The sequence below is a fragment of the Tyto alba genome, unplaced genomic scaffold, assembly GCF_018691265.1.
Source record: "Tyto alba isolate M040663 unplaced genomic scaffold, T.alba_DEE_v4.0 Super-Scaffold_41, whole genome shotgun sequence".
In the NCBI taxonomy this organism is placed as follows: domain Eukaryota; kingdom Metazoa; phylum Chordata; class Aves; order Strigiformes; family Tytonidae; genus Tyto; species Tyto alba.
In genome coordinates, this window is record NW_024881317.1 from 23,386,868 (window position 1) to 23,408,465 (window position 21,598).

Sequence of the window (21,598 nt, forward strand, 5' to 3'; positions counted from 1 at the left end):
TAGGAGGGAGACGTTGCCGGGGGGGAAAGAGGGAATTTTCCTGCCTCTTGTTTGTGCTTGCAGACTGGATGAAACCATCGAAGCCATTAATTGTGGCACACTGAGCAAGCCAGCTGGGAGCCCGGAAGCAAAGATGCCTCTGAATTCTGGTGTTTTAGTGAATCCCCGTCTTCTTCAGCCCGCTCCTTTGGTTAGTATGTGTTGAATGATTTATTCTAGAGTAATGTCTAACTTTGGGAGAGCTGAGCTTAAGAATTGTGAATTCCATCATGTTTGTATTACCTCTTTCCACCTCTGTGTCTGAGAGATCCTCATTAGCCATCTGAGTTGCTGGTGGAGAAGGTTTGCCCAGGTTAGATTTATCTGTGTTTTAGTCTCCTGCCTCCTTTTCAGGAATGTGGAAGAATTTCTGAGAGTCAGCCAAAGGTTGTGTTACTCTATTTATGAAGCCTTTTCTGCCAGATTTCCAATTTCCAAAGGGTACAATCCCTACCCTCTAATTTCACTTTAATCGTGGTGGTCTTGGTGCATGCTAAGCACTTGGAGATTGGACAATACACTGAGTGCCGATGGCTGTGAACAGGCTTTGAAAATTGTATCCTCCTGTAAATGCTTTGAAACACCAGCAGGTAAACTTATTTTTTAAATCTATAGTTTAGCTGTGATGCATAGAAAGGAAAAGGTGCACAGTGCAGAGCATGACCTTGCTTTTTCTACTGCCAAAGTATGGCATGTAAGCGCAGCCAGCTCGCAAGGAAGGAGGAGTGATCCCAATAAGGGTATTACCTCTGTCCTTACATGAAGAAAAACTTCAGATAGGATTTGCACTTGATATACATTGTTCCTAGAGAGCTGCTAACTTTTTTCTTATTTCTTTTGAACACTCTGAAGTGGGTGGACCAAACTGGTTTGCTCCCGCACAGGAAAGCTGCTCATTCCGTGGATACTGGAAGTGAGTTTGGCTTGGAGCGGAACAGGTTACGGATTCAGGATCGAGAGTTGCAGGAGATCTCAGATGATGGTTGGTGCCTCAGCTTGCACCAGCCTTGGGCTTCCTTGCTCATAAGAGGAATCAAAAGGTAAAGGGATGGCCTGAACTGTGGTGTATCCTGACCAGCTCTTGCTTCGTAGGTGAGATGGGAAGTTGTGTTCCTCAGAGGACGTCTGTGGAGTCACTTGCTTTGTACAGAGGCTGATAGCTACTGATAGGTCCAGGTTTGGAAACCATGCTTCCTCATTCAGTGTACTCACGGTTTGAGAGACCAGTGAATCCATTTTTCATGAGAGTAGCCAACCTGTAAGGTACAGATTTCTTTACAGTGGGTATATTTAGAGAGAGATTGAGATTTGTGCACTACACTTGGGGCATACCTTTCTGGAATTTGCAAGGCAAATAAGCTGAAAATGCAAAATATGTACTTCTGGTCTTTTTGCCCATCATAAAGAAGTCAACAGTGGCACTAGGCTTTGTTCAAAAAAACCAATCACTTGTTCAAAAAAACCAGCCACACGCATACACTACTTTCCCTGTCTGGGCTAGGAATCAGGTTACAAAGAGAAGCTCCTTCAGCCCAGCATCCCTGGCATGTTTACTCACCTTTCCTACTATTAATATAGAACAAAGAATCTTCTTTAGCCCTTTTTTCCCCTTTCCTTCATAGAATTTTTCATTCTGGAGGGTTAAGCTGTTTTACTTCCCGAGCTAAAGATGGTGTGAATCTTAACGTGCCTGACTTGTGCATCCAGGCGGTCAGGGGGTGCTGTCAGCCGCTCCGGTACAGCTGCAGCGTTGATTCCAGCTGCCCATTCTGGGACCCCCGGGAGCTGCAGCTAACGACCGCTTCGGACAGACGGGTGGTCCATTATTCCTCCCTAGATTGCATGCTTGCTTACTGCGCGTAACTTTTTGAGCCCCTTAAAAGGGAATCGTGTGAGCAGACGGTCCTACGCCCAGGTCTGCCGTACGGCTGTACTTGCAGGGGATGGATGTCCTTTTGTGCTGTTGCTCTAAAGCCGTGAGGACGTGCTCTGCTTGTGGCGTTATTTCTTGCCCATCTCAGCTTTTCTCTGTCGTGCTGACATGTTGCTGGAGTTTAAATAGTCAGGCAAAGCTGAGCAGCGGGAATTGCGCAGCGACACGTTTGATTGAAAAATCTGTCCTTGTGGGTTATTTCTGCTGAAACTTAGGTCCCAAGTTCTCCTTTGTATTCTAGGGTGGAGGGCAGGACCTGGTACACATCTCATAGGGGGCGGTTATGGATTGCAGCTACTGCTAAAAGACCTTCCCCTCAGGAAATCTCTGAACTGGAGGCCACCTACAGAATGCTGCTCCGGAAAGGTGAACTTTTCCCCTTGGATCTTTGTATTATTTGGTGCATTGAGCCACGTAATGAGCAGTGTCAGAAAGACCTCTCTGCTGAGCAGTTATTACTGCTTCGCTTCTTAACCTTCTGTTCTTGAAATTCTCTTCATCCTTTCTGCATTTGGTCAGCCGAATGGCTGCAGTGGCAGACTTTAGCTCCATCCTTTTAGCTGGTCACGTACTCCAAGCACAAACACTGCCAAATTGCACCTGACTTCTCTGATAGTTTTTGACAGCAAAGGACTTAATTTTATTCTTGGCTCAGGCAACAAGCTATTGAGTGTGTGCTTGTGTGTATGTGAAGTGACTTGTGCTTCAGTCTGTTTACAGTGACGTTAAAGGCTTTTCATGTATTCTGACCTTGTGGAAATCGGGACTGAAAAGCTGCAGGTTCTCAGGAAGGTGTTCCTTTCTCATGTGGGTAGCAGAATGCTGGTGGCAGCACTGCACACCTCTTTTGCGGTGTTTCTGCACGTCACCCAGCTTAAATGTCATGCAGCAGGATTGTCTGCTCCCTCTTCAGGGCAAGGAGCCCTTCCTCCACTATGTGTTCCTCCGTCAGAAGCTAAGCAGGGAAGGGTGTGTATAATATAATTATATCTCCCAAACTTAGTCCTGTCATGATGAAGATTCTGAGCTGGAAAAAGAATGATGGGGTGTTAAAATTGCTGTATTTTGTGTCTCAAAAAGTAGAAGTGCATGAAGGAGAGGGAAGGGCACCTGGGGTTATAGAAGTCCCCAGCTATGTGTGTGGGGATGTGGGCCGCCTGAAGAGATACTTCTTTTGATGCAGATGTGGAATTTCCAAGTGATTATCCCTCGGGATGCCTCCTAGGCTGTGTGGATGTGACCGACTGTTTATCCCAAGAACAATTTAATGAGCAGGTGAGTACAGCAAATAAACCTTTACAATCTTGCATTAGCCAGCAAACTTTTAAAGTAGTGTAACTGGGCTCCGTGAGGTGCTCCAGAGAAAACATCAAATGGAGATTTTAGACTCTGCTGAGAGAAGACACAACTACTACATGGTCTTGTATAGCTAGAAGGATAGTGTACTGAGAAAATGCATTTTGGCAGTGGTGGAAGAGAGCGGTGGACTAATACAGACTAAATCCATCATCAGCCTCTCTGGCAGTGAGGTAGTTTGGTTGAAACTAGTTTCTCACATACTCTGAAACCCTTTTCAATAAGGACTCGTGCCTCTTTAATTAAACCAACGCTAGCTCGAGAGACCACGCTGCAGGAGTTCATTGCTTCCCGATAGATGTGCAGCAGGACACTGTGGCTGTGCTGGACTGTGGAAGACAGGAACCTGCAATGCATTAATGTTGCATTTCTGGGTTTCATACTCATTTGGCAAACTCGAGAGCTTACCTCTTACCTGGATGCGGCTTTTAAAGCACTGACTGTTTCTCTTAAAGAAATTTCATGGGGTCATAATAGAAAGAATTACTCCAAATTTTTCCCAGCCAGGCAGCAACTTTTTGCTACCTCTGGATATAACTATGCTGATCTTCCCATCTCAGGCAGGACACTGGATTAGGAAGGGTCCAGTACCTGTTTGGCTGCTTTTGGATTACAGCAGACAACTCCCTGAGCACAGCCAGCAGATACTTTGCAGTTATTGCAGTGATTTGTGTGGCAGAGGACATAAAGGGGCCTGGAAACTCAAGACAGCGTGGAAATGTGGAGAACTGTCCATGACAGTGGTGATGTGCCGTGGGATGTCCCTGGTCCTGTGGTGCCAGCAGGATCACCTACCCTGCTATGAGGGAGGGGAGCTTGGCCCTAGCAGAGGCATCTAGGTCTGTAGCTGCTGGATCTGCCTGGTGCTTTTTCCTGGAGCTGGAGGTCACTGGCCTCGCTGGTGAGAGCTGTGCTCTGGTTGAGGCACTGAGTCATCAGGAGAAGGAGCTGTGGGAGGTGAGCACCCTCCCACCAGGGAGGATGGACAGGAGAGCCACAGGGTCTTCATGGAGAGGCTGCAGAGAGGATGTCCAGACCCCTTAGACGTAGGGAAGGAGGGACAGCTGGAGACTACAGTGGATCAAAATTCCTAGGGGAGTTGAAGTGGCCTTTCTGAACGAGACAGGTGATTTGGTGACCAGGGTCACAGATAAGTTTGAGGCACTGAGGCCACCGTCACCTTAGGCTTCACCAGCAAGATCTCCCAGAGATCTCGTGCCGAGAGGCAGAGTTCAAGGAGGATGGGGATGACCTGTAGTGAAAGGTGATTGAATCGGGAGTCTTTTGAGAAATCTCAACCCATACAAGTCCATGCGTACTGAGTGTTGCCAGATGTCTTTGTTAGGCCACGATGACCTTGAAAAGGTTATAGAGATCAGGAGAGGACCCTGATAACTGTAAAAAGGTGACTATTACGTCCATCTTTAAAAAGGGAAGGAGAGATGATCCGGGACACTACTTCTGGCCAGTTGGCTTCACTTTGGTTGCTGGGAAATTTACAGAGTGATTCCTTTTGGAAGCCAATTTTGGGCACGTTGAGGAGAAGGACACTGGGAATAGCCTACCTAGGGGTAAAATCATGCTAAACTAACCTGATGATCCAACAGCTATAGTGGTGAATATCTTTTACTTTGGATTTAGCAAGGTTTTTAGCTTGGTCTCCTACAAGCATGCATGTATTCAAGGTGATTCATTATAGTCTGAGTAGGTGGACTTCTAGCATTGACAACTGTCTGGGTCATCGGGCTTCAAAGTGCAGTGGTGGTTGCCTCATAATCTCCGTGGAGGCTGGTGACAGGTGGTGTTCCTCAGGGCTTTTTCCTCAAACTTCTCCTGTCTATTTAGCAACGACCTGGAGGAGGAGATGGAGTGCCCCACAGTGAGTTTTCAAATGCTGCTCTTGAGGGGAGCAGGGGGTGTGCTCAGCAGCAGGGCTGCCATTCAGAGGAGGTTGGACAGGCGGGAGGAAAGGGCTGGTGTGATACTCCTGAATGGCCAATGCCAAACCCTGCACCTGGGGTGGACTCACCCCCTGCGTCGGCACGGGGGAACGGCTCTGCTGAAGGGGCACTGGGGATCCTGGCAGCCAGCGAGCTGAACGGGAGCCCTCGCAGCAAGGCGGGCTGGTGGCGTGATGGCCCAGTATGGCCAGTAGAAGTGATTATTCCTCTCTGCTCGGCGTTGGTTAAACCACATCTGGAATACTGTGGTCACAAAAAGGATGTTGGTGAACTGGAGTGAGTCCAGTGGAGGCCACCAAGATGGTTGGGGGCAGAGCACGTGCCCTGTGAAGAGGGGCAGGGGAAGAAGAGAGACCTTCCACGTCCTGCAAGGAGATTAGAGAGACAGAGCCAGGCTCTTTGCTGAGGTACACGGCAGGAGGATGAGAGACAAGGGTCATAAATTGAAAGGGGAGAGTTTGATGTGGCTTAAGAAAAAAAATTACCCATGAGGACAGCCAAGCACTGGAGCAGGCACTGCCCAGAGGGCTTGTGCAGTCTCCATCTGTGAAGCTTTTCAAGCCCTGACAGGACAAAACTGCGAGCTACCTCGCCTGAATTCAGTGTTGACCCCTGCTTTGATTGGGAGGTTGAACTAGAGACATCCCGAGGTCTGAGCCTGTGATGCTGTGACTGACTCCATGCCCAAAATCCGGAGCAGCGGCTTTCCTTGGGATGTGTTTTGCTGGCTTACAAAGCCTGCGCTTAGCACCAAGCACAGCACAGCTGTTCCTGATACCGTTTCACGCCTGTTCACTCCGCTGCCCCTTGTACAAGTCAGGTATGGTCTGATGGGAATCACCAGACCATGCAGAGATGGATAGGGAACGGAGACCATCTTGTGAGACGGAATAAATGGATTCCTTGGGACGGAGGAGGAGCACACACCAGGCTGATGAGCATCTTCCTGCCATGAAGAGTTGGAGAGGCATCAGCAGCTGGGGGCTCTTTCTCCTGAAGTGCTCTTTGGCTCTCCCAGACCCTGTGAGGTCTTTTAGCAGAGAGAGATGTCTGGAAACTAGGGATGAAGAGAGTATTTCTGATGAGGTTGTGTCTCCTAGTCACGGGCGAAAGGGGGAGAGGTTGGAGTACGAGCAGCAGAGGGAGCTTTGGGACTGGAATACAATGAAATCTGCAGAAGCATTTAGCCTTGTATGGGAGCAAGCCTTGGGAGAGAGGAGAGGAAGAGACACTGGGGCCAGTGTAGGGTTTTTCTTCTGTAGCATCCACTAATTTGCAGTTTGGTCTTAAATGGAGATTCTCACCCTTCTTCCGCTGTCTGTAACAGTGGTGGAAAAATAGGTCCAGGTCTCTCACAAGTATTTTTCTCTCTCTAACAATTCCTCCCTTTTCTTTGTGGATACGTTCTTCAGCCGTTGGTAAAATGGCTATGACAGCTTCTTACAATCTGGAAATTGTGCTGTAGGTAACTAGCTTTTAATCTTCCCATAGAGGAGCCTCACTATCAGCTATGTTGTCTATAAATTCCTCCCAGTTTGCTGGCACCACTTGGCTGCAGAGGCACAGGAGGAAGAGTAGTGTGTTCCAGGAGCACTGTTGTCAGATTACGGGCGAGAGATTTACCTCTCAATGCCATGACACTTCCTTGTTTCTATTTCACTGGCTTTTTGCTGCTCCCATACTGTGAACTATTTGTAATTCTGAATTTGTTGCCTTTTTACAGTAGTTTTGTCCATTTTTCCCCCAGGGTCGCTTTATGTAGCATTTATTTCCCTAGCTTGTAAGATTGTATCCAGAGATCTGAGCACCTTTCTGAAGCTGGTTTATGAGGAAATGTATGGTTTTGTGGACTATCATGAGCTGCAAGTGCATCTGAAGGAAACTGAGATTAAATTAATTGCGAATGCTACCAAGATGAAAAAGCGTGCAGCTCCAGCTCAGAAATCTGAGTTGAATCTTGCTGGGAGTAGGAAATCCCTGTTGCTCATGCTGATGATTCAGCCCAGGTTCATCAACAACCAGCACCAAAGCCACTTGTCAGCAGTCTAATCCAGCCATTTCTCAGTGTACAAAGACTCCTCCTAGCTTCAGGGGGAGAGGGAAAGGAAGATGATGTGTTTTCCCCACTTAGGGCATGCAAAAAACATTGAATATTTTCTAAAGGTCTGCGATACGTTAGCAAGCAAGGTAATGTGATGCAGCAGCAGAGACCTCTCGGAGATTAAGCCACGGCGGAGCTCTTTTCAGTCACTGTGCTTTGACTCACACCTCTCCCCTTCACCAACTCCTGTCTGAAGCTTCTGCATTTTCCGGAAGAAATCATTTCACAAGTGCAGGGCAAGCCACTTATACAGACTATACCCACCACCCAAAGGTGAAATCCTTCCCTGTCTTGCTTATTGTCTTTTGATGGTGGTCCTGCCTTTTGCAGCAGCCATGGAAGTTTTGTTTTGACACTCGTGACCGTTCGTTCCCATAGGCAGGGAAGACTCCTCCTGGTCTGTCCCTCCTGTGAATTTTCTATTATTTCTCAGTCCTTTTGATGCTGTCACCCACTTCCTATTTAGTACTGTCTGCAGATTTAATTTCCTTGCTGTTTGCATCCTCTCGCAGGTTGCTAATGAAGATGTTAGTGGCACCCTGCTGGTATTTTTCTATCGTTATCCTCATTTAATTTATTTTTTTTTTTTATTTTAACATGTGCTCAAAAAAACAAAATTGAGCAACGATGCCCCGTTTCGCTGGATGCTGCACCAGCAGACTCAGACCAAGTCCCTGCCCACGTTATTATTGGGGACTGATTACTTATCCGCATTATTATGGGATGCGTTAGTCTGGCCTTGCGTAACCCCTTCAGAGGGGTCAGCCTTGCAGCTCTGCCCTACGTACAGTATTCGAAGACTGACTGACGTTGTTGAAGTGGTTTGCAGATCTTCAGGGCCATGTGAGAAGTGATGACAGAACAGGATCTTGTATGCAATAGCTGGCAGGGAGCAGAGGAAGAGCAGAGCAGAGATGTCCTTGTGATTAAAATCAGCATCACGTCAGATGACATTGCCCTAATCCCAGTTGTGCTACTTACTGCGTGAACTAGTTAAATCCATTCCTCTGGGTCTCTTTCCCACGTGGAAAATAAAGCAGTGCTTCCCCATCAGAGGTTATTTACGTGTAATTTTACTGCTCAAAGCTGTGATCTTTGGATTGAAGCTGCTCTAGGCGCAGACGTTATTGTCAGGTGGGAGAGCCCACCACAGGTATCGAGTGTCACCTGCTTTGTTTGCAGGGGACTGGAGCAAAAGCTGCTTTCGGGATCCGGCCCCGCTGTTGAGAGCGGGTGGTTGGCTGGTGCCAGGAGATCCCTCCGTGTGGCTCTTAAAGCTCAGTATTTCCACTTGAGCTTTGCACATCTTGCACCTCCTCAGAGCGCGTTCTGGGCTCATTTCCTTCTCTTCGTGGCAGCCACCCAAAAAGCCTGGGTTGAGACCAGAATGATCCCTTTGTTAGGCCTTTCGGCCCTAAAGGTGACCTGGAAACTTTTTTTCCCCCCGTGGAGATCTGAGCGTTGACGACAGCTTTTCCTTGCTCCGGGGCTGACGTCACCGACACCTTGAACAGAGCAAGGAGCTGCCTCTCTTTTCCTGCATGAGGTGTCGGTGACTTCAGCAGTGCTCGCTGGGGAAACATGGGATGGTGCAGGCAGGGCTTGGCACGAGTCTAAACCAAGCAGGGAACTATTTACATTTATGCCATTTTAATGTGCTCTGAAGTCCATGTTCATTTTGCTAATGACTTTGATCCGAGAGACTATTACTTTAACTGGAAAAAGAACATTTCCGCTGCTGCTGTTTTAGTAGTTGATAGGTGTGTTTGGACTTAGTTTGAATGCAAGCGCGCACACGTGCCGATATCTAGATGCAGCTATTATCTCGGGCTGAAATATTGGGTAATTATGTTTGACGGGAGTAAAGTGTTTATTTTTCATTTCTAGGTGATCACTTAATGTCCTAAATCTGCACCAGGGAACACGTCTAAGCTATTTTTGTGCCTTGAGATTGCAACTATCATTTAAGTAGGTTCCATCTTTCCCTCTCAGGAAATTTGTGTTTAATCTCTTGTCCTACTCTTCCCTCCCCTGTGAAAATAACAGCAAAAAAAAATGAGACTCAGGTGCCAAGCATACAGGACTTGCTTTAAATTCTCACGTGGTAGTGAAGAAGAAGGGTAGAAATTTTCTGTATTTAGACTCCAGAAGATGCCTGTTTAGATTACCCCCAAGTAAAGGAACAATAGCCCGCTGGTAATATTTTCCTAAGAAAGAAGTTAATGAGAGGGAGAAACACAAACATACACGTTGACATGCACTTTGAAGAACAGTATAAATAAGCAGAGACTTTTTACAAGGACCTTCTCCCTAAAGTAAAGGTTTCCTACTGTAGGCTCTGAACGAGACAAACGCTTGTTTGTGCGGTGCTGTGGCTGTCCTGGCACCTTCACTCACCCCCCGCCAACAGGATATTTGCCTTCTCGTTCCTGAGGCTTAGTTATTGCACCTCTGCTGATGAATGATTTTTAGCAGGGTTTTGAAAGCTAGATCAGATATACTCCCTTCTGCAGCAATCTAGGTGGCTGTTAATGATTGTGACCGATGAAAGGCCTTTGAACTTTACAGGTCCCTGCATTCTCCTAAGCTGAATTTGTCTTTTGTGTGGTGTAGCCTGATGCCGGATCAAGTGGTGTTAGGCGTTAGTCTGGCTTGCAGGGACCTCTGGGTGATGCCTCTCTTTATTTGGTTTCTCACCGCATAAAGCCCCCCTGGCTCGTGGTTCTAGGAGGCAGAGGGGAGCAGGCATGCAGCTGGTTTGGATTATAGATGGTAAGAGATGGGGGAGTTTTTCCTTACGCGAAGTGCTTTGGTTTTCATCAGAGATTCTTCTGAGGCTCCAGCTGCCTTGCATAAGCCAGCAGGTTTACTGAGGCCACTGCTCAGTCTGTTAAGATGAAGGAGAGATTGTCACTTGATGATGATTAATTTAGGAATGCATTAACATGCCAAAGAAATCGAATGATAGAGGCTAGCTTGCCCTCTCCTCTGGTTTCCTAGACTCTAGGGAAAAAACGAAGCCAAGGCTGAAGCGTATGACTTAATTAATGATGACTGTGGACTTAGCCTCTGCTACCATTGCAGCAAACTAGTCAGTGATCTGGGATTTTTTTTTTTTTTGTCTTCTTTCAGATGTGGTCACTGATACTCGCGGCCTTCCTGGTGGTTGGGTTTTATTTAATCCTGAAAGCAAGTGTTAGATAAAACTGACCCTGAGCTTGGCTGCTGCTCAGGTGCCCCACACCCTCACTGTCCAGTTGTAGCTTCACCAGGTTGAGCCACCACCACCCTTGAGGTGGTGACCCCAAATGACAGGGGAGCTGGCAGCTGCAGAATATAACCACCATGGTAAATGTACAAGTGCCCAAGGACTACGCTTGCTCAAGCTTTCATCGGCGTGTCGTGGATTTCATAACCCTGCCCAGACCGGTTGCTCAGATGCGTGCGCTGGTTCTGCCGCGCGTTGGGCCGTGAGAAATCCCATCCCCTTGGTGGGATTGAATCAAGAGCTGGAAGCAGCCGCCGGCATCACGCCTCCTTGGGGAGTAGCAGCAAGGGTCAGCGCGGGGAGTGGCGGCTACCGAAGTAAACCAGGGCGGGGGTGCAGCCGCCTTAGCTGCGCAGGGCTGTGCTCACCAAAGTTAGAAATCAGCTGAACTGTGAAGGAAACCTGTCACCTGCTGTGCTCGGCTCTGCCGTGTTGCCCCTTTGCTTTGCAAATCTGATTTGTGAAAGGACTTTCCGGGGCTGATTGAAGCTGCCGGACTGTGTCTAGCAGGGTGTGGGCACTGTGAGCTGCTTGAGCCAGAAGCAGGTGCCCTGGTCTCCCCTCGTCTCCTCCTCCCCATCGTCTCTTTCCTCCTCCTTGCCAGGCCTCGTCCGACAGCGCGGGCGGTGGGGCTGCCTTGCAGCTGAGGTTAGCCCTGCCTCCGCTGTCCCTTGGCACAGGAGGATGAAAATGGCTCTTTCAGCTGAGCCTAGTACACTACCGAATATTTTTCCAAGTCCACCCAGTTTCCCCCGACGGTCGTCAGGCACTCCATAAACATCTCCAGCGCTTGTAGGGTTTACCATGGGCGTGTGTTTTCTCAGGCTCGATTTGAGCCGCAGAAGGGTGTTGGTGGCTGTAGGTCCTGTGGCGCCGGTTCGGGGAGAGCAGGGGGGGGTGTGCGCTGTGCTCGGTGTTTGCCGGCACCGCTGCGTCCTCCAGGTCTCCCTTCGGACTGGAGTCCTGGCAGACCGCTCAGTGGTTTAAAATCTGAGTGCACCGGCCCAAGCTTGAATCTGAAATCTACATTTCAAAGTCCTGTTATTACTTACTACGTTTTAATTGCTTCCCCTGCCCTTTGAATCAAAGTACAGCTTGTGGTGTAGGAACAGGAGAACCGGGCTCAAGGCTGGGAGGCGGAGAACACCCACCGGGTGGATCCGACCGGCTGGAGGAAGGATCCTGCAGCAATCCCAGCCTGCTGCGTCTAGATCTGGTTGTGTACCGGCTAAGCGTGCGAGGGACAGAGCAGGCAAGGACTGACAGGCATCGCTGTGGGAAGAAGGGGAAAGGAAGGCAGGCTAGCAGAATTCCTTGCGCATCCTTGCGAAGGGAGCCTATGCCAGCACATGATCTGCCAGCAGCAGATGTAAGCTCTCAAAAGCAGCAGGGAGGATGTTGACTGCAACAATGCATCAAGGCTGCGGTTTGTAACCTCAATAGTAAGGCAGTTAACTTTTTTTTTTTTTTTTTTTTTAACAAAGACATTTTGATTGCCAAATCCATAACCATTAGCAGCTGTGGTTTTGAGCTGTTCCTTCCTCACACGTTGCAGTCTAGACCTGACAGGCTTTCAAACAAAAGTTTGGCTGCTGGCTTTTGTTTGTGTTCCTTTGCAATCCTGCTTTTTTCCTTTTTGCCTGTTCTGTTGGTTCGGATCGAACGTTGATGTGTATCCCTTTTCTAACCCAGCCTCTGTGGAGTGGCTGCTCTGGTCTTCTGTGGCCAAGGGCAGCGTGCAGAGCTCCTTGGGTGCATGTTCACAAGGTTGCAGTACTGGATGTTTCTGCCTCAGGCTAGAAAATCTGGCATTTCTAGAAAGTTGGATCTGCTTTGGGGTTTCTGTTTAGGAAAACGTTACGTTTCCCTTGGGCCAAAGGCTCGTTCGCCTGTGCTTGGGCAGAGGGAATGGGGCCTTAAAAGATGATGCTTGAAAACGTGCTCTCAGTTGACAGTGTGATGCAAGACCATGTCATGAGGGAGGTCAAACCCCCAAGTGAAGCACTTGGTGCTCTGCAAGCTCTTTCCAAAACTGGAGGTCTGAGTCAGGAGATGGTGACACAGAGCAGCGGCAAACCTGTATCTCCTAGCTCAGGCGATTGGCTCCTCTTGCCAGTCAGGTGTCACCTTTGGGTGAATGTGCCCTGGAGCACTTTGGGGTGAAGGCTGGGTTGGGAAAATTGGCTAGATAATCCCCAAAAAGCGAATGTCCTTGTAAAGAGGCAGTGGAGACTGCCGCTGTTAGAGCAACAGACGGGGAAACGATGCTTCAACACTACTCTCCTTGGAGAAGCGACAAGGACGGACGTGGCTCGGGTTCCTGAAGGCTGGTCCTGCAGACTGTGAGAAGGATGGGACTCTTTTTTTTTTTTTTTTTTTTCCCATCTTGATATTAAATAACTCCTGCCTGCAGACGGACCACAGAGCTGATAACTGAGCTTCAGGCGCTGAATCAGTTTTGGCTGCAGCTGTACCCAGGCGGGTCCGTGGGGTGGCTGTGGGCAGGAGCCAGGGTTACTGCTGGTGTTGCCCAAACTGGAACTGGGGAGCTTGCAGCACCCGCAACCGGATAAGCATAATCTCTCCCACTTTTGATGGCTCCGTTTCTCCTGCATCCATGTGTCTGCGTTGCAGGCATTGCTGTGAATGCCCCTCTTTGGCTGCGGCCCCCCTGTCGCTCGCCAGAAACTCACAACTTTCTTTTCCCTTTTGCAAACCACTGAAGAAACATTTTCTAGCTGGATGGTGAGCAATTTCCCTCCGGAGAGGAGGAGAAAATGGCTGTTTAGTAGTTAATTACCTGTTATGTTAGTCTGACAGCTATGAAGCTTATGAGGCATGAAGGAAGAGCGGATCCGCCTTTCCCACAAATCACCAAGAAAACAGGGTGAAGGAAGTTGCGCCCGGCTCCCGGGGGATGCCTCGCATCCCACTCCTCTTCCTCTCACGTGCCCCAGGGGCTTCTCGTAATGCCAGGGGAAGAGCCCGGTGCGTGTTTTTTGCCTGCCGAGGAAAAGCTGATTTATTGCCACTGCTGGTTACAGCAGCCCTGCTCTTTTGGAGGGGACGCCGTCTCCGCCAAGATTATTTTTTTTCCCTTTGAATGCATTTTACGGTGAGGTCTCTTGCCAACACATGGGCTCCGCTTGCTTTTATTCTTTCCAGACAGCGTTGCTTTCCAGTGCTGCCTCTTTTATTTCGAAGCTCTTGGAGAGCAGCGGGGAAAGGAAGGCTGGAGCTGGTGGCCTGGCCCGGCGCTGCCTGGCAAAGCAAGCTGTATTTCCCCTGTTGTTCACCAAGGAGGGATGCCAGGAAAATGATTCAACCCTTTCCATTATTAACCTTGCAGAACATCTCAACCACCTCCTCGCTGTTCGGTGCCAGTGCCCCAAGGCCACCCCCCTCCCCCCCAGCAGCTGTAAGATGGAGAGGGTGGCAGCGACCCGCCGAAAAACTACAGGTTCCAGCGTGCAGTTCTCTGCCACGCTCCAGCTATCCGGGATGCGCGCCGGGGCCGCGCGCCCGGTGGGCAAGAAGAGCGGAGGAGAGCTCAGGCTGCAGTGCAGAGCTCTGTAGGCCAGCATGTGGGAAACGCCGGGGCTGTTCCCACCCGGTCTCCTTGCGCAGCGTTTACTTGTCGCCTTTTGTGTCTGGAGACCTTAATGAGAGCAAAAGATGCTCTTGAAAGGTCGCTAACGGAGCTGCTGGGGAGCGTTTTGGCTTTGTGCTGCGCGGAGCCGCTGCTCCGTTGCACGCGGTGCCTTTGTTCCTTCCTTGGATGCACCGGAGCAGAGCTCATCTCGTTAGTGATGGTTTGGCTCCCCCAGCACATTTTCCGTTGGCTCTTTTGATTCCCCTGCCGCTCGGGTTCAAGCAAACGCAGCTCATCGGGGAGGGGCGAAGAAATCGAGGGGCTCAGGACAGCCCTTCTCCATGTTTTTTTTTTTTTTTCTTTTTTTTTTTTCACTGCAGAGGTGGAATCGGGACAAGCTAAGGGTCCCAAACCCTGCATTGTTACCAGTGACGCTGGGCAAGCCTGCACACGGCCCCTGCATCCCGTTGCAGGCTTTCTGCAAATCAGGGAAAAAAATACTTACTTTAACAGATTGGTATGGGAAAAAAAAAAATCAGCAGTTTTTTTTTTTTTTTCTCAAATGTCAGAGAAGGTGGGTTTGTGTCTCTGCTGGCTCCAAGCTGGCTTGTCCTCTCCTTTGCTCTTTTGCTGTGGGCTGCAGAGTAGGGAGGCTGGCAGCCCTGCTGCTATTTCTGGTGGTGACGAGCTGGTGATGGGAGACGAGGGATGGTGAAAACAAAGTGTAGGGAACATTCATGAGCAATTATCCCTGCTTGCAGCATGATTAGGGTAGCTGTTGGGGACATGTGATAGCCACTTAATATATGTTCAAGTGCTGGCTCCAGCGAGAGGGTGAATCTGGTGGCCAGTTTTGAGGAGCCCAGCGCTTGGCTCCCTTTTACAGCTTGTACTCAGACACTACATTTAACCTCAAGCCATTTCTGCATGTGTTAAGCTGCCTTGAGATCTACATGTAAAAAATTTATTTATTTTTTTATTTTTTTTTTTTCCCCCCTGCTAATGTCTTCACAGGTAGGATCTTACAAACCTGTTAGCAGCAAATTGAAGCCTGACCGGTGTGGTCACAGAGCTGGGATGAGCAAGGAGGGTGGTGGTTGTGTGGACACCGGTGTATGGAGAAGAGTGTACGTGGGGTTTTCGACTGTGCAAAGCAGTGGGCTGGAGCAGCAGTTGGTAAGCCGTGCCGGCTGTTCACAGCCCACGGAGCCCACCGTCCTCCCAACTGCCTCGTTGCACGCCCGCTACGGGGTGGCAGAAGGTCTGAAAGGAGGCTGAATCTTTTTTTTTTTTTTTTTTTTTTTTTTTTTTTTACACCATAGTTACATTGCATAACCCCTCTCTTTTCAGCTTTCCTGCTCATCTGCAGGATTGGAGGAGGGTGGGTTTTCTCTTTCTTGAGGGACAACCCAGCCTCTGGACTGTCTTGGTTTTAGAGGGTCTTTTTAGCCACCTTCTCCTAAATGCTGAGTTGCTTCCCAGTAGAGGTGGTGTCACAGCCTGGAGGGCTGACACCTGTCTTCTTTACATACTCAAGATTATAACGATGGGTGCTGTTGAAATGGAGAAGGAGTGTCCCCCATCAGCCTCCTGGCTGGGTTTGATTCTTGGTCTCTGGTAGAGAGAGGGAGTGTGGTTTCCCTCTAAGTTGACCCTTTATTTAAAAAACTGCTGTTGCAGATCCTCTTCACTGGAAATATGCTCTGTCTTCTCTCTCTGGCACCCTAGATGTGACTTTTGTGCTTTTACTACAAGTCTTAAGAAGCACTGGTGGGCAGTGACTGCTGTCTGTGGGGTGTAGTAGTCGGGAGTAAATTTGTTCTCCATCTCCTAAACTTACTGCATTGCAGATTGTGGAGTGACTCGACTGACCTCTTACAGCAGAAACATTTTTTTTACTTGTTAGACACTTGGATGGCTCTGGAAAATGTCAGGGAGGCAAGTGTTTGGTGTTTGAGTGGCAGCGTCTCTGCTGAGAGCGTAAGTCAGCCGAGTAGTTGCCAATAGGAGAGGCATCTTCGGCATGGGGCAGGCGGGTACCGACGTCCTAGGGCTGAGCTAAGCTGCAGGAAGAGGCGGAGGAGCGCTGCTGTTCAGCCGTGCTGTCTGTCTTGGCCTTGCTGATGACCGGCTGAGATCGTGTAGGTACAGTCGGGGGGTATCTACAGGTGACCTTGCTCATGGTGAGCGCGCGTGACGTCCAGAGCAGGTGCTGCTTTGGGGACTAAATAGCAAAAGGGAGAGATTTTTGGATAGGAAATAGTAACAGCTCCAGTGATGTCTAGGGAATGAGGTCTACAGAAGGGGTTTCTGAACCCATTAAATATTGGCGGCTAGTTCCAGGTGCACTGAGGAGAGGCTGTGCTCTTTGTCCTAGCAGAAGCATATGTGGCTGTTTCTCTGTTGAGTTGGCAGGCAGTGGTTTCAAGAGATGCAGCGGGCACAGCTAACCTCTCACTGCTCTCTAGGAGGAGGCTTGGTTCTTACCAGCCCCAGGCAATGCACTCCTGCCATTCACCTGCTTCACAGCACCCTCCTTTGAGCAGTTCAGCTCATTAATTCGGTAGAAAACAGACTTTACCCAAAAGCTCCCTAAATTTCTGCAGGATGAATGAGTTGAATTGACTTGTGGAAGGGACCAGAAAAAGGGCGAGCCTGGGCATTAGGTTGGCTCAGTGCCCTAAGGGAGCTCAGCTTCGTCTTCTCCACCTGGGAGCATCTTGTCTCTAGGCAGAGGAAAGGGTTACGGCTTTTTCTCAGCTCTGGCGGACAGGAATATTCTGCTTTTGTTGTTCACCAGGATGGGATAAGAGGTTTCCGGGGTAGGTACAAAAGGAAGCCTTAAATGTAGCGGCTTGAAGAGGGGCTCCTTCCCTGCCTCCTGGGAGTGAGATGCCAGAGGAAGGATCAAGGCTTTTAAAATGCAGGACACGAACGGATTTGGCATACGTACAGAAACATACCCTGGGAGTAAAAATGAAAGGCTGCGGCGTAGAAGCGTAAACCCAAGTCGCAGCTGTGGCATCCGCCTCAGCCTCGGGATCGGATTGAGCTGGAAGCTTTTGGAGCTGAAGGTTTGATCCTGGTTTCGGATGAAAGCTGTCGGTGGAGAAACCAACCTGGCTGTTGCTTTCAGTGCTGATGCCAGGGTGCCTGTTACAGTACCCTGTGTGGTATTGCGTGGCGAGGGGGGGACACGGTGATGTCCAGGTCCACCTAGGAGATGGTGGCTGAGGAGCTTTGGGAAGCAGCTGTGCTCCAGGCACGCTGGTTCTGGACACACAACCCGGCCGAAGAAGCCGGTGGTTGAACCACGTGTAGTAGAGCAGGGATGGAGCACCTCTGCGACCACCGCTTTGTGGAGTGACCTTGGGAGGCCGTGCTAGTGTGGGAGCTGCAGGGTACGTCAGGTCCTCTGGCTGCGGAGGGGCCACTGGTCACCCGCGTGATGCCGAGAGCAATAAAGCGGCGCCAGCATTTCGCACTCACCAGGCGTTGGCCGGGGATATTCACACTGGCTCTTTCTAACCTTCCAAGATCCTCCTTCCCTGCAGATGGGAAATGAAAATCCTTGGCATCGGCATGGAGCAGTGGAAGCAAGTCAAGTAACGTGGCTCAGCCAAAAAATAAAAGAGGAAGAAACCTGTCCAACCCCGGATCGGTACAGCGGGGCATCCGCGTGCGATGCGGATCAGTGTGGCTCTTCCTCCCCCCGCGCGGGTGTTGCACAGAGCAGCTAAGTGCACATACATCTCTCTTGCTTGGTGAACAGCTCTTACGCGCTGCTGTAAAATGAGAGGGGCTGGAAACACTTTCCCCAGTTGATCCAATCCTGGTATTGGGCTTCTGTAAATCTCCCCTAACCGCTGGCGACGCTGCCAAACCCTGTCACAGCACAGGGAGAGCGGGTTGCTCCCTGCTTCCCTCTCCGTGCCCAGCTGTTGTTCCAGGGCAAATCCCAACTCATCTTGGCAGGTCGGTGAGAGCTTTTCAAACACTCAGCCTAGGAGTCATTTGTTAGTAACAAATGGGGGATTTGCCAGGACACGCTGCTCCATCTGGTCTGGCATCCTGTCCCCTACAGCAGCCTTGACGGATCTGCTCGAGGAAGGCAGGGGAGCAAAAAAAAAAAAAAAAAAAAATGAAGGGGTTGGGGGCAGTTTTCCCATGGAAGGAAAACTGCTTCCGCAGTCTGTTTGAATAGAGTTTCCTGGGCTGGAGCACCTTCGTGGCATGCCCTCGCCTCTGCGCCTGTCAGCCTGAGGTCTGCAGCCAACGGAGGAGAATCTGAAGTGATGGTTGGTCTATACATTTTTTTATTACTGCTTTGCATTTAATTTCCGAACACTGGTGAGGCTGAGCTGCATCCAGACAGGACATCGGTGCCCTTCCCTTGCTGAGTGGGTGTTTTTTTCCCTCTTTCTCTCATTAACCATTAGAGGAAAAACAATCTGTTTATACTCTTCCTATAAAATTCCCCCATGTCTTCATCACTGTGAAATCTCTCCGTAGACTTCGTGTGCGGAGCCAGCCCTGAAAGGAGACAGCCGGCTTCTCTGAGCCATCAACTTGGCATGTTGCAAGTGTTTTTTCTATTGCTCACCCTTTAGGCGCAGACAAATCTTAAGGGCTGCGTGTCCCGCACGCTCTCCAAATCTCAGAGCCCTTGTGTTTGGTCTGAGCTTTGTGGGGAAGAGATGGGGGCGGGGTGTCTCCATAGCTGGGACAACTGCTTCAGGAGGAGAAGTGGCCACCCTTCTGGTGGTCATCACCTCGCTGGGTTTGCCAAGCTCTTTTGGCTGAGGTGCTGGTGTGCTGCCCGTGACTGGCTGGGGCTTAGCGGGGGTACCTGCATCCCCGGTCCGCTGAACCCAGGAATGCATCAGGGCTGAAAATCAGTCCCATGCTTGTCCCAGTGCAGAGCAAGCAGTGAGCAGGCAAGCTTGGGAGGGCAGGACCCCCGACCACCTCTCTGTTGACACCCCACACTTGAGATCAGCTAAAGGCAAGTATGGAACCACACCTTTTAGGCGCCGAAACACAGGTCGGTGATAAAGGGGGCTGAAAAGGGTTAGGGAGCACACGGGGAAGCAGCTGGGTGAGCAGATCCAGAAAGGGGGTGAGCTCTGGCAGAGATGTGATGCAAAGAGGCTTAGCAAGGGGCTCGCTGATTAAGAGCCAAACCTGTTGTGTTTTCTTTTTTTTTTTTCATTAAAAGTTCTTGAACTGGCTCAGTCTGAGCTGCTACAGCCTAGATATAACCCATCTCTTAAATAACAATTGCCCTGCTGCTGACCACTGAGCTCTTTTCACACCCATGGCAGTCGGTCTGACTCTGTTTTGTGTGTGTGTGTGTGTGTCCGTGTTTCGCAGTATCCGGATCTGAGCCAGGAGTCTGGGTCTCCATTTGTCTTTATCTGCACTAATCCCCAGGAGTTGGTTGTGAAGTTTCCCATCAAAGGAAAACCCAAAATCTGTAAGTAGTAAAGTTTCCACAGATGCCCCCCCTGGCCTTCCGTGCCTGCTCTCATCACCACCTCTGCTTGCCTTTGCCATATGAGTTCGCAACCTTTGCCCTGTGCTCTTTGATCTGTAGGTGTTTGTTTAATGGCTCGAATACATCTGTAATATTTTTTTTGTCTTCGGTTCCCCTTTCCCCAGATGTTGCTTCCTTCCAAATACATGCCTCTTCCTGCCTCTGCAAACACTCGGGAGTCAAAGAGCGCTCGTGTCTGCAGCTGATCCGCTTCTGGCATCAGCCTGGGTCGGGATACGAGCCGGTGCGGCGACGCTCAGTCGGATCCGCGCTAGCTCCTTGCCTGTGCTTCAAAACTACCCTCTCGCCCACGAGGATGGTGAGGGCTGGAGGCAGCGAGAGCTGCAGGGCCAGATGGATGTTCTCCATCCGCAGGCCGGCAGGATGGGATGTCCTGGCAGAGCTTACAGGGAAGCTCTGCAGCATCTGTCCGCGCTCTGCTTGCCAGCGTCGTTAGTCCCTTTTATGAGCCACCAGCCCCTCCGCAGGCTGCCAGTTATTCCTGCCCACTGCCGTAAAAAGGATGGAGGAGGGATGCAGCAGCTGGGGAGCCTGCAGTCAGCTCCGTCCTTATTAGCAGCCTCCCCACCACACAGCCTGGGGAAGGCACCGTACATGCTTTCAGGGGATGTGAAAAATTAATTTGACGGGCTAAAAGCAGCATAAGCAGAAATAGTCTTGGCTGTTTGTTTAGCAGAGCTGATGACCAGGTTTTCTTTCTCGTTTGCAGTGTGGTTCCCCGGGAGTAGTTATCTAGTGGCGCAGGAGCGGCAGGATTTCTCAGGACTGGTTAATAAGGGCTTTTGAAGCACAGTGTAGGGTTGTTTTTGTTGGTTTTGAGGTTTTCTCCCCCCCGCTCACTGCTTAGAGAAGCGCCATTCTCCAACAGCTTCGCTCTCTCCCTGGGCATTGGGGATATTCCTGCCCCGCCCCGGGGTATTGAGCTGGGCAAAACGATTTTGTTTCTTCCCTGCCTTTTGTAGCAACATCTGGGAGGTGCGTTCAACCGGTGGCGACAAACGGTGCTCGGTGAGCTGCAGTGCTTGGATCTTGCTGGCGGCACCGTCCTCCCCCCGGGGCCAGGGCTCTCCCCGCGCACCGGTGAGCAGGCAGGGCTGCGCCGGGTTATTTAGGATGCAAACGCCTTCGCTGCGGTAGAACAGCCTCGTCCTTGTTGCGTGCTGGGGCAGCCACTGCGTCCTTTTTTTTTTTTTTTTTTTTTTTTTTTCCACCCCCCCCCCCCCCCCTTCTTGTTTTAATCCCTCCTTGCTGTCATACAGGCTCTCTCATGCCCCTTCGCTGCCACATCTGCCTCCATCCGGCCGCCGTTAGGAGGAGAGCTGCTGATGGCGGCTGCTGCGCGGCTGCCTCACCGGGTGCAGGTGCTGCCGGTCCCCTCCCCATCTGTCACATCGTCTCCTTTGTGTTGTGACACTTTCCTGCTTGGAGAAGGATCAGTCTAACAGCCTGGAAGGAAGCCGGCTGTGCCGGCGGCTGCCTGTGCTGCCCGCTCCCGCTGCTGGCCCTGCCTTTCCTGCCCTCCATCCCGACAGGAGCTGTCATGAGAGCAGCAGCGGGGGAGACTGTGGACTTGCACCTTCCCCTCCCAGCGGGGACATCGTTCGTCTGGGTGATATTTGTGACAGCCCAGGGAGGGAGCAGGGAAGCCTTTGACCTTTCATCGGGGTAAGGCGCTGTTTTAATAGGAGCTGGCATTGCCCCCGAGGCAGTCAAAAGCTTAATTCTCCAAGCTGGAAGCAGAGCAGGGGGAAGGTGCCGGCTCATGTCCCCACCTGAGCTCGCTGGCTGCCC

At 50.4% G+C, this 21,598-nt stretch overlaps 1 protein-coding gene across 2 annotated transcripts in view; it reads left to right on the forward strand.

Annotated features, from left to right (window-relative positions):
- The window catches only part of TRIP4 (thyroid hormone receptor interactor 4), a 33,949-nt gene that overhangs the window by 9,047 nt on the left and 3,304 nt on the right, over positions 1 to 21,598 (forward strand). Inside the window, exons 8-12 of one of the 2 annotated variants that reach the window (XM_042804392.1) lie at positions 64 to 190; positions 892 to 1,079; positions 2,214 to 2,338; positions 3,156 to 3,247; positions 19,624 to 19,726. In XM_042804392.1, coding sequence (XP_042660326.1) covers positions 64 to 190; positions 892 to 1,079; positions 2,214 to 2,338; positions 3,156 to 3,247; positions 19,624 to 19,726 — 635 coding nt within the window. The remainder of the gene's footprint in view (positions 1 to 63; positions 191 to 891; positions 1,080 to 2,213; positions 2,339 to 3,155; positions 3,248 to 19,623; positions 19,727 to 21,598) is intronic. The other variant, XM_042804391.1, reaches the window with a different exon arrangement.